We start from the raw sequence: 16,834 nt of genomic DNA on the forward strand, positions 1-16,834 counted from the left end.
AACAGTTTTCAAAAATTATTCAATAAAAAGGTCTGACATAGAAAAAAAAACGATAATTCTTTAAAAAAATGTAAGGCCCCAAATCTATCAAAAAAAAGTTAGTTTGGTTCCTTGAGGAACAAAAAACTTCGATTTGTCGGTACCCCGGCTTCCCCGCTTCGAGTATGTAATCAGTCAGTATACACAGTAGCGGACATTGAAATGTACACACTCATATTAGTTCACTTTCAACCGATTGCGCGAATTCAAAAACATCAAAGTCAGTCGGGTAATATTTTAATTGCATAGATACATTATCTGTTGATTAATGACTTGTTTTCATTTCAAAAAGGAAAATATTTCAACAAAAAATTAAAAATGTAAAAAATGTCGAAAAAAAACTGAAACTGAGAAGGCAGCCATTTTGTGTTTGCGGTCAAATAATTTTAGTTTTAGCGCTAATAGCACCATATTGAGTAGGTGTAAGTCCTCAAAACACAATTTTCTAAAGTATTTCGAAAAATTCTGTTCGGTAAAACGACTAACCGCCTCAGGAAGCACGAGGAAGCCAACCCAATAGGACCTTCAAGGTAGGTGTTCTGAGTGAGGACGACGCTGGCGGGGCAACAGCTCTGTCGGCATTCCAGCCACACCACTGTTAGCATTCCAGCTACGCAAGCTGTTGCCCTCGCTCCCGCTCCCACGCTTATGAGCGTTTTTTTCCCCCGGTGACGCCCACTCGCGCGCTCAGACTCACCACGTTCACGCACCTGCTCTCGCTGCCGACAGCCGCCGGCAGCTGACTTCGACTTTAGTTTCACTTGCGCTTCTACACTCTAAGCAAAGCGGCTTTGCACGCGATCATTGTAAATGCACATTGAATAAACCCTACTTTGAAGAACTTGGACCTGCAGCTGTCTTATCTTGGGACACTATCTGTGGGACACCCTGAGATGCCTCTTCGCTCAAACATTGGCCCTCGAGCCAGATTTTCCCCGTCGCCTTCCTTATAAGGAATCCAGCCTTCGAGCATCGGCGCTTCGACATCACTACCAGAGGATCCTAAGATAAGTACGACTTTCGTGTGCCACAAATCCCTTCCATTCGCGAGTTGTGTTTTCAATTTCCGCAAAGTCCGAGTTCCACGATATAGGTTCATATATATATTCTTATATATGTACTTATTTCTTCTTTCTGTGCCCTCCGTTTTCCGTGTCGCTTTTTTCTTTTCGACACCGCAATATTATCGCCGATTCCGGCCGTTCTCCGTTCCTTAAACTCCAACTACCAGTGCTACGGTAGTTTTCAATTCCGTTTTGTCTGTGCATTAATTGTGACAATAATTAAAAGGAAAAATATTCAGCAAGTGCATTCCAGCTCACAACAACAACTCCGCAGCTGATCTCCAAATACTCAAATTCCAAATACATACAACCATACATACGCACATTCCGCAAGTGCATTTGATAAAAAACCCACCCCAATAAACATATACCTTGGCACACTCCAAGTGCAAGGAGAATATAAATAAAGTGTTTTAATTTCATCCATCTACATATAAATTTATTTCCATAGTTGGCGGCAATATATTTGTATTGCCAACTATATACATACATATAGTAACATATCCATAATGCCCTACACCTACATACGCATTAAGTATACGTTAAGCACTTGACATATTCATAACCACACCCACACCCATACACGTTATGTACATATATGCCCAGCACTCACCCTACACCCAAGTATTCGCATCTATATGAAATAAGATAAACATATAAGAAGATACCCCAACAGCTGAATAAACAACGCATGATTCGTCCATACCGAAATCAACAGGAAGTCCCATGCAACCCAAAACTCGGGAATGCAATAGAACGTCGCTGACCAATACGTTATCAGCTCGTTCCCACACTCCACACTATGACTAATTCAGAATCAGTCCCACACTCCAATAGAAGGGAGAACTCTTGTAAACAAGTGAGTTCTCAAGATGAAAGCTGACACCAATCACCAGCTGTGGCTACCTGTTTCATCCAAGCCGACGCATCTCCCAAGCCTCCCACACATAGGCCAACGCATCGCTTATCAGCCGCTCTCACCAAAGCAACGCCTCTCACAACCGAAGCTTCGCCTCTCTCAGCCGAAGCCATCATCACTCAATTACGAAGAGGAAATATCAGCCGAAGCCGAAAGCTTAAGGAGATAAGCTTTAAGCTTCCCAACAGAGGTCTCGAGATCAATAACTCGAGAACAAGAAGACAGTTCCGTTTGAGACTTTCTAACATTGAGTTGGGGAATTCATTATCATATCCTATGTTCTATTTTATAAGTTCGGTTAAATAAAATATCTTTTTAAAAACCTACTTGTGAACTCGGGAGTTCTTATTATATAAACATAACGCACATACATAAAAATACTACACCCCGCATAAAAATACCGCACTCCATACTACCGAATATACTCCGCGCATAGTTTCACTTTTTAATATACAAATTCTGCGACTTCGAGCAATTTACGCGTTCCAGCCATACGTTTTGGTCGCCACACTAACGAATAGTATCTCCAAATGCACAATAAATTATCCTCAACCAAGGCACGGCGCATTTTCTGTACTTATTTGACCCTTTACATTGCCAATTGTCAAATTGGTGTGTCGGGAGTTAGAGGTGGCGCAATCCAAAAATATCGGTATCGTAACCGAATCTTGCGCTCGACCAATAATAAATAAATAAAAAATAAAAATAAAACCTTACTCTCGTATGACAATTTCCAAAAAAACACACCGACACTACAAGAAATAAATTGAACGATCCACGATTTATAATTTAAGCCTCGTCATCTTTTTTTGATTTTTTCAGTTTTTCTTCGGTATTTCTCCCGAGAGTTCTCCAGCGCCCACTCTGCAGTCATATTCTTGACTGCAGCTTCCGGTAACGCTTACGGCGACTAGGTCTATCTGCACTTTGTCGATCCAAACCGACATATAGAGCAAAGTATCGCCCATTCCAATCAGCTATCCAATCCGTCCGCCGTCCATCCGCAAATAACCCAGTTCTGATCACGACTGCGTCAAAGAGGTAAACGGAGAAGCCCGCACTAACAATATTTGCAAAATATAAATCACTCATAGTTTGAAAAATTTCACTTCACGGTGATCTCTAACAATCCGAGTCAACCCGACTATTGTTTTCCAGCAAGCTCGAGGCCTTTTTTCTGGCAGCCTTCCATAAGTGGGCTATATTTCCGAACAAGGCAAGCTTTTGCCTGTGTCCTCTTCAAGCCGTTTACGAACATCTTCCGCCTACGGAACTACGCCGACACAAAAAATCAAGTCACCCCTCACTCCGAGAGCCACAAGTAGTAGCCCTGCTGCTAGGACCAAATCGGTTCTGTTTCCTTCTCCCGTGACCCTCAAGCATACAGCTCTGACAAAAATGAACCCGAAAGGCACTTTCGTCAGTAGCCCCGTCAGCTCCCACCACTACACCACAATGGCTCAACCCGCCACCTCTGTCGCTCGGACCAAATTGGTCGCCGCCATTGGCCGACTTTCCCACCTGGCAGAGCGAATCTTCGCCGCACCATCCGTCTCTCTCACCGAAGTCCGCTGAGGACAAATCCTCACTATGTAGACGGACGTCGAGGCCGAGTACAAGGCCTGCTCCGCGGTGATGGCTGACGAGGATCCAGCAATCCAGGCTGACATCCGGGAGGAATACGGAGAATGCTACGGGGCATTTGAGCAGTGCCTCAGTGACCTCAATGCTCAGCTGGCCACAACCACAGTCCATCCTCCTGCACAGCCAGTCCAACAGGGCGGCTGTCGACTGTCAATATTGAGGTATTCTCTGGGACCTACGTCCGCTGGCCCACATTTCGGGATCTGTTCACTGCGGTCGTGATCAACAATCCTAGATTGTCTCCGGTAGAGAAGCTGTACTACCTCACCGAGAAGACCCGGGGCGATCCGAAGGCCATCGTAGAAAAATCCCCCCTCACCAATGACGGTTTCGAGTCCGCATGGTTAGCCCTCCGTAGCCGATATGAGAACAATCGGCTTCTGGTTACCAACCAGATAAACATCCTTCTCTTCTTACTCCGCGTAACTTCCAAGTGCAGTCGTGCTTTGAAGGATCTACAAAGTACGATGCAGGGGGTCCTAAAAGCACTAGCTGTCTCCAAAGTCTGTACCGACAATTTGGATAGTCTCCTAGTGACCATTTGTGCTTCGAAGTTGAGCCGAGCGCTGTGGGAAGCGTCCGTAATGGAAAAAAAGGAGGTGCCGCCCTGGAAGGAAATCGACTCCTTCCTCACTCAGCGATACCTAACTCTAGAGGCTATCGAGAGCGACCCTTCCACTTCCCAGGGCGCTCCGAATCCGCCACCCGCCAAAGGTGGTTTCCGTTCCCAAGGCAGTCCTGTTCTAAGGACAGCGCACTCGTTTCAAAGCAACCTGTATCCGAGCAAGAGCACGTGTGATCTCTGTTCCAAGGAGAATCACCCAATCCGACTATCTCCTCATTTCCTACAAATGACCGTTGATGCTCGCTCCAGCTGCATAAAGCAAAAGCAGCTCTGATTAAATTGCTTCGAAAAAGGCCATTTGCTTCGAGAATGTCAAAGCTCCCACAATTGCAACACTTGTGGAGGACGACACCTGACGATTCTGCATCGTGGCAATCCAGCTTCCAGCGAGTCACATTCCACATTCGTACCCAATTCCACATCCGTACCCAATTCCACAGCTTGGCCAGACGTCAATCGACCAGTACCTTCCGCAGAAGATTCAAGTTCTTCCGAACCTCATCCTAACGTTCAGACGTATTTCGCCTCCAGCACAAGCTCTGTCCTTCTAGGCACGGCAATTATAAATATTTGCCACCTTGGGAAAAATTTCCGCACCCGAGCTCTGACCTTTTCAACACGATTCAATTGCCATTCCAACGTGTTCAGACACAGATCTCCAGCCTCAATCAGACAGTATCCGCTCAGTCCGCTCAGATAAGCTCTGTCAGTTTTCCATTCGCTCCCCAACGAGGCCGGGTTTACAATTTAACGCCACAGCCTATGTTATCCCGGAATCTTCCGTTGCATCCTATCTCGCCAAGTTTATTGAAAGATTTGCCGAGTCTTCCATTGGCGGATTCTACATTCTTCGAGAGCTGACCAATCGATGTCCTGATTGGAGCCGATATCCTACCATCGGTAATATCAAGCAGCTTACAGCCCAACATGTGTGGCTCTCTTCTCGGCCAAGAAACCATTTTTGGTTGGGTGCTCACTGTTCCCGTGTCCAATACGTCCAATACAATGTCCCAAATGTGCCCGTCATCCGTTCCAAGCTCACTTCTAATGCTTCTTCGACTTTTTCATTTCGCCCTAGCCTTCCACATACAGACATGGCTTCTCGATCCCGTTTCGACCGCACCGTGGAGAGCAGACGTTTCCGAAGTACTAAGTCCCACCAATTCTGAGACTGCTCTGAAATCCATCCTCTACGGAAATGCCACCGCTTTCTCCGCCTGGATTCCGAAAGGAGGCTCCAAGCTGTCCTCCACTTCAGCTACTGCACTAATTGCCTGGCTCACCGACACTCCAGCCGATCACCGGATCGGTGTAAGGTGTGTAACCGGAGCCACCACACGTTACTCCACCTTCCCGAGTCTCGGCACCCATCTTTCTCCTCTGCGGCACCGCCGCCTTCATCTTCAGCATACAGCGCCCATGTGCGCCCTCGTCTTCCTGTGAGCCGCCCCGTCATAGGAATCCCGGATGCATCAGCAACCTCCTTGCTTTAAAATCGGAGCATCTAGGGTCTTTGCAATCCTGCAAGGGTGGCAGAATGTTCAGAGTGAGGACGGCGCTGGCTGGGCAGCAGCTCTGTGGGCATTCCAGCCACACCACTGTTAGCATTCCAGATACGCAAGCTGTTGCCCTCGCTCCCGGCAGCCGCCGGCAGCTGACTTCGACTTTAGTTTCATTGCGCTTCTATACTCTAAGCAAACCAGCTTTGCACGCGATCATTGTACATACATATATACCGAATAAAACCCTACTTTGAAGAACTTGGACTCTAACGCCTTAATCTTTGGACTATCTGTGTGACACCCTGAGACGCCTCTTCGCTCAAACAGTAGGATCATATTCGTTTTGGTTCGATCGGTTCAAAATGATATAAGATATTAGAAGAGAGTTTTTTTAATCGTTAGGTATCAATATCAATCAATACCAAAGCTAAACGGCGGAGTCTTCAGGAGACATGACTTAACGGTCGTGGGTCAGCAATATGACCACTTTTGGCACTAAAAATAGTCAAGAAAGAGCTCCTATTGACCTAAATCAACCAAACTTGAGCTGTAAACGATTAAAAAAACAAAATGTTTGTTTCAATAGTAAGATAAACCTGTTTGGTTCGAATAGTGGGTCGAATGATAGCCGGAAAGTCAGCGAACGCTTTAAAAATGAATACCCAAAACAAACGGTGTGGCAAGGAGGCCGCAGGATAGTCTGGGGATTTTTTTTAATTATAGGGAAAGGTATTTGGCATTAATTTACTAATAGGGAAAGGTGGTCAAGTCCAAAAAAAAAATTTGGGAGAAAAACCGCATTCCGTCTAATGATCAGTACTTTCCGCATACTGATACTTCTAGGATAATTCTGCTCCTTGCCACAGTACAACATTGGTCAAGAACGTTTTTTTAAACTTTGTTATCAAATTTTGCTATGTTTTATTCAACAAGTTTGCTTTTTAAAACGATGCGTTATTTTAGGTAATATAATATTTAGCAATGCTGAGAATTAGGACATTGGACTGGTGGGGAAAAGGTCCTCAATCCGATAAATAATCTTTAGCACTTCATTAATGTTTTTATATGAAAACAGACACCCAAATCTATATTTGAATTGAAACAAAAATTTAAAAAAGTATGGTATAACGAAATAAACATCGAAACATTCTGAAATCTAGTAGATACCAAGTTTCGCGTAGATAACTTATTATAAAACACTCAGGATATTGAAAAAAGTATAAATCTAGTTTATTAAATATTCTTCAATATTGATAGAATCAAACGTAATAGCAGAACAATTTTATTTCCTGATCAAAAACCTAAAGTGAATTTTTCTGTACAAATATAAGAATGAATGCAAAAATTACTATTTTTCGATTTAAGGATTCTTTTGAAAACGAGGACATTTGAGATTAAACTTTTTATGTATTTCTCTTGACAAAATTGTATAAAAAAAACGAGAAGAAACGTGTGAGTCGGGACGCGACACTACTTATATCCGTACTCAGTCAGCATATACATTTTTTTTAAGTTTGCCTGCCACAGATTTGCGTCCTTTGTGAGGGCGGAAGGGGGGCGGGGCGAAATTAGGAAATACACTTGTAACAGTGTGATATAACCTGAGTCTGTTATAGTCTCTGATAACTGAGTGTTCAACAAAACATACAGACAGACGGACGAACAGACAGACGGACAGACAGATATAGCTATATCGACTCGGCTATTGATGCTGATCAAGAATATATATAATTTATGGGGTCGGAAACGTTTCCTTCTCTGCGTTAAATTCAACCACTTCGACCACAAATCTAATATATGTAACCCTTAACTCGTTGAGTACTGGTGTAATTAAGCTGTAGCCCTGGATGATGACCTTTCATGTGACATTTTTGTGCATCCAGACAATGGATATACCCAAAGATATGTTAAGCCAAAGTTAGAGTTCACGTTAAGTCTGGTATTTTAGGGACGATACTTACCTCTCCAGAAAAGTAAACATTCTTTGGACAACGTATTTGAATCCATGTATGCAACACTTACAAAAGTATAAATTAATATATTTTACTATTACTTTCGGCCATCTAAAATAACTGTAGGACTTTCGTATCATTTTCTTGGAACCTATATTAGCCTCACGTTCGTTGTCTATATTTGATGTGTTAAACAGTTATACTGAAATATAGAAAGCATACAAATTGAATTATATCCCTGTAGTAGGAACTACTTACTACTTTGGTCCGTACATGTGGGCTTTCCGAAGTAACCCTATTGTAAGCGAAAACCGAACCACTCAAATAGTTGAAAATAATTTTACTCTGTATACTCTACAACCCACCGCGCACCAACGAACGAACTAGTTCGAACTATTCTCACCAGTAGACGAAAGAAACGAAAGAAAACGAAAGCTGCACTTGGTGGGACGCGTTTGTTCCAGTGAAAAATAAGTGAAAAGGTGATTATTAAACAATACAATTATTACAAAAATTTAGGTAATGAACATAATCTTAACAATGTGCAATGTGCAAAATCAAGAAGAAACTAATGAAGAAATATGCAGATAAACTAAAACATGGTCGGACACGAAGATGTCGCAGAGGCTCGTTTTCTCAAAAACGTTGCAAATTACTTTTGAACCCAGCTAGGTAAAAGTCTGAAAAATAAAACATATATTTTCAATAGTTAAAAGATATTTTTAAAAGAACAATTTAAGTAGGCGTGCCACTGGAAGGGACATAACACTAGTCAACACGATTTTTCCTCAAGGAACAAAACGAACTTTTTCTTAAAGATTTGGGGCTTAGAAATGGTTTGATGATATTTTTTTTTTTCTATGGCAGAACTTTTTTTTAAAGAATTTTTGAAAACTTGTATTTTTTTTTAAAGCTTTTTTCAGAGGTAACGCTTGTTTTTTTCACATAACTCTAGTATCTTACGTCTGGTTGTACAGAACTTTGCTATTTTGAAAAGATAATTGACGCAGCTAGAAGTTGATGTCAAACACTTTGTGATTTCAGCTTACCGTCTGGGAAATATAAAGCATTGAAATGCAAAAATGATGATTTTTGTGGGGTATTTTTTACGAAATTTTGACTTTAAAAACTCAGGAAAAGTCGAAAAAAAATTATATCTTGTGTTATCTATTTTTTTGTGTATAGGTGCGTTAATTTGGCGTCGTTTAAGGTATCGCTCATTAAGATCTATGGAGACACTTTGGAGCTAAAATTCGTTAACCAAACCTAAAATATGGAAAAAATGAACAAAAAATACCTTTTTGAAGGCGGCGGGCCCAACTGCCAATTGGGAACAAAGGAACGCGATCAGGTACCAAATGTACAACCCTTGCTCGTTTTTTCGACTTTTCCTGAGTTTTTAAAGTCAAAATTTCGTTAAAAATACCCCACAAAAATCATCATTTTTGCATTTCAATGCTTTTTATTTCCCAGACGGTAAGCTGAAATCACAAAGTATTTGGGCTCAACTTCTAGCTGTTTTAATTACCTTTTCAAAATAGCAAAGTTCTGTACAACCAGACGTAAGATATTAAAGTTATGTGAAAAAAACTATCGCTACCTCTGAAAAAAGCTTTAAAAAAAAATACCAGACTTCAAAAATTCTTCAAAAAAAAGTTCTGCCATAGAAAAAAAACCATAATTCTTTAAAAAAATTTAAAGCCTCATATCTATCAGAAAAAGTCGGTTTGGATCCTTGAGGAAAAAAAAAGTTCGGTTTTGTCGAGTAGTGTAATTAACGGTCAAACTCGAACATTCGTTTTGTTTACCCTAAAAACCATCATAAAAAATATAAATAAAACAATAGGCAAATACATTTTTGTACATCAAATTTTAATTTGTATTAATTTTTACTAGTTGAATTATTTTAAAAATAATTTTCAAGAAAAAGTAATTTATTTTGCACTTTTTGAGATGATGGCACGCAAAGTTAATGTCCAAACAACGGCTAGTAAAAACTTTGAACAATTAAACGTCAAGTAATTAAACTGTCTTGCTATCAATTTTTTTAGTTTTTGAATCATGAAATAGAGAAATAATCAAAGCGTTTTTAAAAACTGTGCAAGAAAAGCCTTCCCAGAAAATGGCTAACACCTAGAGTTCATAAGAAAAAATACTGAGACAAGTGAGAGTAGTTCCGTTTGGAATGATTGCCGCATTTGAAAATCGGGAAAATTACTTCGTTAAATATTTAACTAAATGCATATGCGCGGCTTGGCTAATCTAAAATTTACGAATTTGTACCATTCATAAGGTTAATTATTAGCTAGTTAGAATTTGAAACAAAGAATCTATTGAGCAACATCTCTGCAGCGTTCTCTAATGGTCGACTATTTAGGGCCGTTTATGAAAAATAACTGATATCTCCTAATAGCGTTTTCCCACACAGAACATCTATGAGGAACGGTGGGAATTTTTGACAGATGTGAAACTCCGATAACCACTGGCACCATCCACCATCCATGAAAAATTGCTGATGCACACAATTTGTTGCGGCGGAAAATTTGTTTCTTTTATAATTTAAATGAATATTAATAATATTGCAATGGTTGTGAATTTGATTCAGAACCAAAATATATTCTTGCACGATCTCATCATGTTGCTTGACATGGATGATGATAATAATGTGGTCAACATTGACGAAGAGGATTTATTGGAATGGATCTATGTTTTGAAATCACTGAATCGTGGTCATTTATGACTGCTTCTACTAAATTCAATCAATGTTTTAAATACAACTATATATTCACTGTTTTTTGAGAAGCGGTTTGGGAGGAAGATGTACCCAAAAACAACGAGGCGTTTTTTAAGGAAAGTTTTGATTAGCCATAGCATTGTATTGTATACTTTGGGCTTTTTTTCTGAGTACAGAACAGTCGGAAGGCTGTCAGCAAACTGCGTGTGCAATATACAGCATTCCCAGTCCACAAACCGAGTTTTTTCTGCCTGAGACAGTTCTGACATATCAGATGTTTTGTTGTTGTTTTTACCATTTTCCTGTCTGTCATTGTTTACATTTTCGTAGTGCATTCCGATTCCGATATCGCCACTAAATTTTCGTGTAGTCCAATGTCCGCACTTTTTTTTAATATGCTGCTAAAAATTGTAAATTGCGCAAAAATTACGTTAAAAAAGAAAAGGATAATAAAATAAATTCGCAACACATTTCCTTTTATTTTTCATAATAGTTAAAATTTGTTCTTTAAATTAAGCAAAGAAAATTTGTTTCCCCTATCTTATGTAGTTTTTGAAAAAAATTCATTTAATACCATTTAAGCAGTTTTTTTCTTAATTTTTTTAAAATATATAGTCAAACATTGAATTGATTGTAAATTATAAAATTTTGGTTTTGAATAGCTTGATCAATTTCTAATTGAAGTGTCACAAAAATTTGTCCGAAAACGAGCCACTGTGCAAGTGGCAAGTTGAGAAAATTGTGATTGGAAAGGATTGTTGTTCTTGTCTGGACGTTGATATGCAATGACTACAGTGGGCAATGCGACACCAAGCCGAAGCCTGTTACGTGCGGAATCCAGGCAGAAACGCAGCCCCTCCCCGCCCAACCGCAACGCGCTACGCGTGTTACCGAACCGTTCGCGAACAGCAGGAATGATAGGGGTCAGACTAATATACGAGGAACATAACGGCTTAACACAACCAAAAGAGGTAAACATGCAACAAAACATAAGAAAATAGTGCTAATTATGGGAAAAGTATGTTAGAATTAGTGATTTAAGAAGAAGAAAGGAGTTACTGATAGATATATGGTAGAGGGAATTATAATACGAGCATAAGACCCTAAACGGCTCATGCAAGGAATAATTCGATCTACAAAGCGGAAGGAACAAAGGAATAAAGTTTCTAGTGGATCTAATTGGAATTGTGAAGTTAATACGGCTCAAAAATTCAGGGCTATCTACGTCACCCTTGATCAGGTTTTGCATAAAAATCACCCCAAGCATTTTTCTATGACTAACTAATGTTGGAATGTTGATTTAAAAGCAATCTACGAGGGTCACACTTGCAGTTAAGGCCCCAAAAAGCAAAAAAAAAAAAAAAAAGACTGATTCTATAAGGTCCTGGTGTACTTTGTACTGGTGGCACCATACACAAGAGCCGTACTCTAAAATTGGACCAACAAGCGAGATATACCGCTATGCTCTGGTTTTCCTACATTATTGCGATTACGATTTTGGAACAATTCGTACGAAATGATATTGTGTGCGCTCCAATTTTCGAAACGTATCGCTAGCGATAGTGGTTCATTCCCAACTTGCTTAGCGATATTTTTCTTGAAAAAAATTAGTTAAATATGGGCCGTCAGCCATTCGGGTGATACAGGGGGACTAACATAACCCCCGTCAACCTCGGTAGGCGGAGGTACTGCACCACAGGGGAAGAAGCCGTCCTACCAAGGCAGGAGGCGCGCTGCTTTCATCCTGTCCAACGACGACCCGGACTTCAAGTCGTCGGAAAAGGGGTTGGAGCAGAGGCTATGGGCCAGCTCGATAATCCCGGATTTCCAGACAGCCAAAGCTGGAAAGGGTGCAGCCAAGAACCCGACCAAGCGGCAACGCTCAGCGGAAAATCCCGCTATACAGCCAGGCCAAGCCCAGCAAGCCAAGCGGGCGAAAACCAACCCGGCGAACAGATTGTTCGCTGAGGTGGCGAGGGGCAAGACTTTAATTGGCGTCCTGGACAGGGGACCAAGGACGGTAATGTCCCTCGGGACAAATGGCATCTGGTCGATGCAGAGCTCCAGGACAGATTTCTGGAGGAGCTCACGGAGAATGGCGGGCCACCGCCTAAATGTGAAAGCCAACGCCTGCCAAGATGCTCGCTCGGCGGCCCTCTATACGAAGGCAGTGGCGGCGCTCAAGGAGGCCTACCCAGGGTCCAAACTGGAGGCCGTCAAATGGGAAGACATCCGCAGCAGACCGAGGGCTAGAGCGTGGGTCTCAGTGAAGCCTGAAGAGCCGGAGAAGATCTTGAAGGTTCTGCAGGTCTGCAACACCCACCCACCGGAAAGCCTCCGGGAGACTCTTCAACTGATCCAAAGCTCTAAATGTTGAGCAGAACTATTCCGAATACAAGGTCAGTCTGTCAACCTATAACAAGGAACTTAGGAAAGCCAAACGCGCCTCATGGCGTAAGTTCTGCAGTGGAATCGAAAGTAACTCCGAAGCTTCACGCTGGCGCAAAGTACTATCGAAGTCGACGCCAACGTTGGGTTACCTGAAGAAAGCCGATCAGTCATGGACGACGTCCAGCAATAAATCGCTTAACCTTCTCCTCAACACACACTTCCCAGGCTACGTTGTAAACAGACCAAACTACAGCGCACCTCTTTCTGTTGCCTCAAGATCCATTCTAAGCCTGCTAAGTCAGGAGAACATATCCAGGGCAATTAAAAACTTTAAGCCATACAAGTCTGCGGAAACAGATGGCATCATCCTAGCCCAACTGATTCACGCCGGACAAAGGGCCATAAATTGGCTCAAACAGATTTACGAGGGAGTCTTCTCTCACGGACAAATCCCAGACTTATGGCTTCAGACCAAAGATGTTTTTATATCCAAGGCAGGTAAACCCTCGCACACTGCCCCAAAGATTAGACTAATAAGTCTTTCGTCCTTTCTTTTAAAGACGATGGAACGGCTTTTAGGGCTGCATCTCAGGGCGAATATTCCGCCCAATCTAAACTCTGATTCTCAGCAAGCCTATCGGAAAAGAAGATCCACTGAGACGGCTCAACACGCGACCACATCGATCATTGAAACTGTAAGAAGTACACAATGGTGGCCTTCCTTGACAGAGAAGGCGCTTTTAACAACATCATCCCGACCGCCATCACGGGTGCACTGACGGACCTGGGGACTGACTCCCGGACGGTGAGTCTCATCGATCAGATGCTTCGATGCAGGACCGTTGAGGCCTCACTAGGGACGTCAAAGTCAGCAGAGGTAAGCTGCAGGGTGGAGTCCTCTCGCCCGTCCTATGGAACGTAGCAGCAAATGAACTGCTACGGGAGAAAGAGGGGGGCGGATGTCACGTGGTGGCGTACGCTGATGATGTTGCCATAGCATTCTCTGGGCAATTTCCACAGACGCTATGCGAGTGCATGACAACTGTCCCAGTGGGCAGACAAATGCGGGCTAGGTCTTAATCGGTCTAAAACGGAACTAGTACTCTTCACCAGGAAGTACAAGATTCCGACACTGACTCCCCCAAAACTCTGTGGGGAAACGCTAGTTTTTGGCAATAATGCCAAGTATCTTGGTCTGATCCTCGATAGGAAGCTCGATTGGAAACTGAGCATAGATGATAGGGTAAAGATGGCCACTGTGGCCCTCTATACCTGCAGAAATACCATCGGAGTCAAATGGGGAATGACCCCGTATATAGTCCGGTGGCTATATACCGCCTTCATACGACCAGCAAACTTAGCCGCGTCCAACGCATGGCAGAGCTATGCATAACGGGCGGACTACACACAACCCCAGGCGAAGCCCTCGATAGATAGATGGCCGTGTGGGTGGTGGCGTCTACTGTAACGAGCTCAACATTAGTCATTGTTTCAGACTCCCGGATCACTGTAGTGTGTTCGGAAGCGGAAGCAATAAACGAGGCTATTTCTATCGTCCCCAAACTTTTTTTAGACAGACACTCAGTGTGCGTCTTCTCAGACAGCCAAGCAGCGCTCAGAGCACTTGGCTCAATATCGTCGAACTCTACGACTGTTAACATATGCAGGTCTCTGAATGAGACCGCAGAACATTTAGATCTCTCCCTAATATGGGTCCCCGGACACAGGGACATCCACGGGAATGATTCTGGCGACAAACTAGCCAGGCAATGTACTACCACACCTCTGCTACCGGAGAAGAAGCAAGTAGCGATGCCTTTGGCTACGTGTAGGCTACTAGTGCACGAAGCCTTCGAGCTAATTGCCGACAGAAGATGGCAGCAAACCATCACCTGTAAAACTTCCAGGTCGATCTGGCCAAGTCGATCAAAGAAATGCTCGGAAGAACTCTGCAAACTCAGCAGAGTACAGTGCTCTACCGTCAACCTAACCATTACGGGACACTGGCAGATCGACACACGCTGCCAGACTGTAAATCCCTCATAGCGAATTCTGTAGAAGCTTCAGGGACGAGGAGGAGGAGTGTCCGGCCCTGGGAAACCGTAGGCTACGGCTTCTTGGGGCTCCTTTCCTCACCGACATTTCGGACCAGTCCGAACTAAGACCAGGGATCTTGTCCAAACATATCAAAGCCACCAACGGGTACACGCCCATGCGGCATCACAACGGTCCTGTAGCAGGAACAAGTGAGTTTTGGTGGGGGGTGTTCCCCCTCTCACCAACTACCGCCTTAACCTAACCTAACCTAGTTAAATATGCAATCCTTTTGGCAATCGCATTTTTTATACAAAAAAAAAAAAAACAAAAATCGGTGAATTAAGAACAGACGACCTTTTTCGCCTGGCCGATATTGATATCGATATTTTATCAGTCACATAAGAATTCGCTTTTGGTTGTTGCTTAGGTATATTTTGGTGAGGATAAATTGGGGCCTTTAGAAATAAATTTATTAAATATATTAGGATATACGAAAGTTAATTTTTGATTTTATAAATATTACTTAAAAGATCAGCAGAGCTATTTATATTTTTTTCCCGGTCATACAAGTTTTTATTTAGGTGCTATGTGCCATTCATTTTAAAATCGCGAGCTCACTAGCAACCGGTTTTAAATCATAAAAATCTTTCGATTTACGAAAACCGGAGCACTTTTTTTTTGCGTTTTGACTGTAAAATCGTAACTTTTTGCGATTTTCTATTCTCTCAAGAGAACCACCGCAGAGGTTATAAGAAGCCAAAAAGGGGATGGAGCGATGAAATGTCATTACTTTGCATTTCGAGGCATTTAGGTCTAACATATTTTCACAACACCATGACTAAAAGTTATTGAGATCGGATTGCAAGCGAGAGTGAAATGAAATGTCCTTATACTGGACACAGAGTTTAACATCATCCGCATACATGAGTAGTCGAGAGTTTGTTAATACTAAAGGCAGATCATTAATAAAGAGTGTGAATAGTAGGGGGCCTAGATGTCTGCCCTGTGGTACTCCAGAAGTAACATTAACAGGTGAAGAGAAGGAGTTTTTGAAGAGGACTCCTTGAGACTTTGAACAAAGGTAGCTAGAAATCCATCTCAAAAGATTGAGCGGAAACGTCAGTGCACAAGTTCCAATCACAGACACACAAGGACCAATCAAAATCCCTAATGAGGTTATTAGGCTTCGTCAGCTCGGCTTTTCGAAACCAGCGGACACGTTCCAATAGCCTATCCGTTCGATCCTATACAGAAGGCCCAATATCGACCGACACTTCGAATGCAGGATGTCTTCAGGTATAGTGAGCGGAAAGCCTTGGGTTAGCAACGCTATGGTCTGATCCGATACAAAGAACAGATCAAGCAATCGACCCAATGAATTTTTCGCATGGTTGACTTGAAACAGGGATAGGTCTAGCAAGCCGTCGATAAAGTCATGCGTGACAAGGTTATTAGACTCGTTTACCGAAGACCAAACAGTACCTGGCAAATTAAAATCACCAAGAACTATCATACCGTCACTATCTGATAGCGAGGAAGAAACAGTGTTTAAAGCGGACAGGTGCTGCTCGTATATTAAGATATCAAAGTAAGGTGGAATATACGAGTAGTGAAATGGAAAAGACTGAGAAAATCAGGTTTACGCACAGGAATTCCAGGTCTTGTTGAACCTGGACTATGAATTGTTCCGACGTGAAGTTTGAGTCCACTGCAATGAGGAGCCCGCCTCCACGTCGAGACGTACGGTCATTTCTAAAGATTGTGTACGACCTGCCAAAATTTCGGAAGTAAGGATGTCCGGCTTTAACAAGGTCTCGTTAAGGCAATAACGTGGGACGGGAATGGGAGACTCTCAAGAAAAAGAGTGCTGAGCTTGCACGCAAGCCTCTACCATTCTGGTAGGTAACTAAAAGAGAGGAAGTTAGTT

General features: G+C 42.5%; 1 protein-coding gene across 1 annotated transcript in view; it reads right to left on the minus strand.

Annotated features, from left to right (window-relative positions):
* The window catches only part of LOC111077401, an 89,254-nt gene extending 81,170 nt beyond the window's left edge, over positions 1 to 8,084 (minus strand). The window contains exons 1-2 of the mRNA XM_022371671.2: positions 8,004 to 8,084; positions 7,755 to 7,947 (exon numbers count right to left, since the gene is read on the minus strand). Of these exons, the coding sequence (XP_022227363.2) occupies positions 7,755 to 7,885 (131 nt within the window). The 5' untranslated portion in view covers positions 7,886 to 7,947; positions 8,004 to 8,084. The remainder of the gene's footprint in view (positions 1 to 7,754; positions 7,948 to 8,003) is intronic.
* Positions 8,085 to 16,834: the final 8,750 nt, after the last annotated feature.

This window comes from Drosophila obscura, unplaced genomic scaffold (assembly GCF_018151105.1).
Source record: "Drosophila obscura isolate BZ-5 IFL unplaced genomic scaffold, ASM1815110v1 contig_9, whole genome shotgun sequence".
NCBI lineage: Eukaryota > Metazoa > Arthropoda > Insecta > Diptera > Drosophilidae > Drosophila > Drosophila obscura.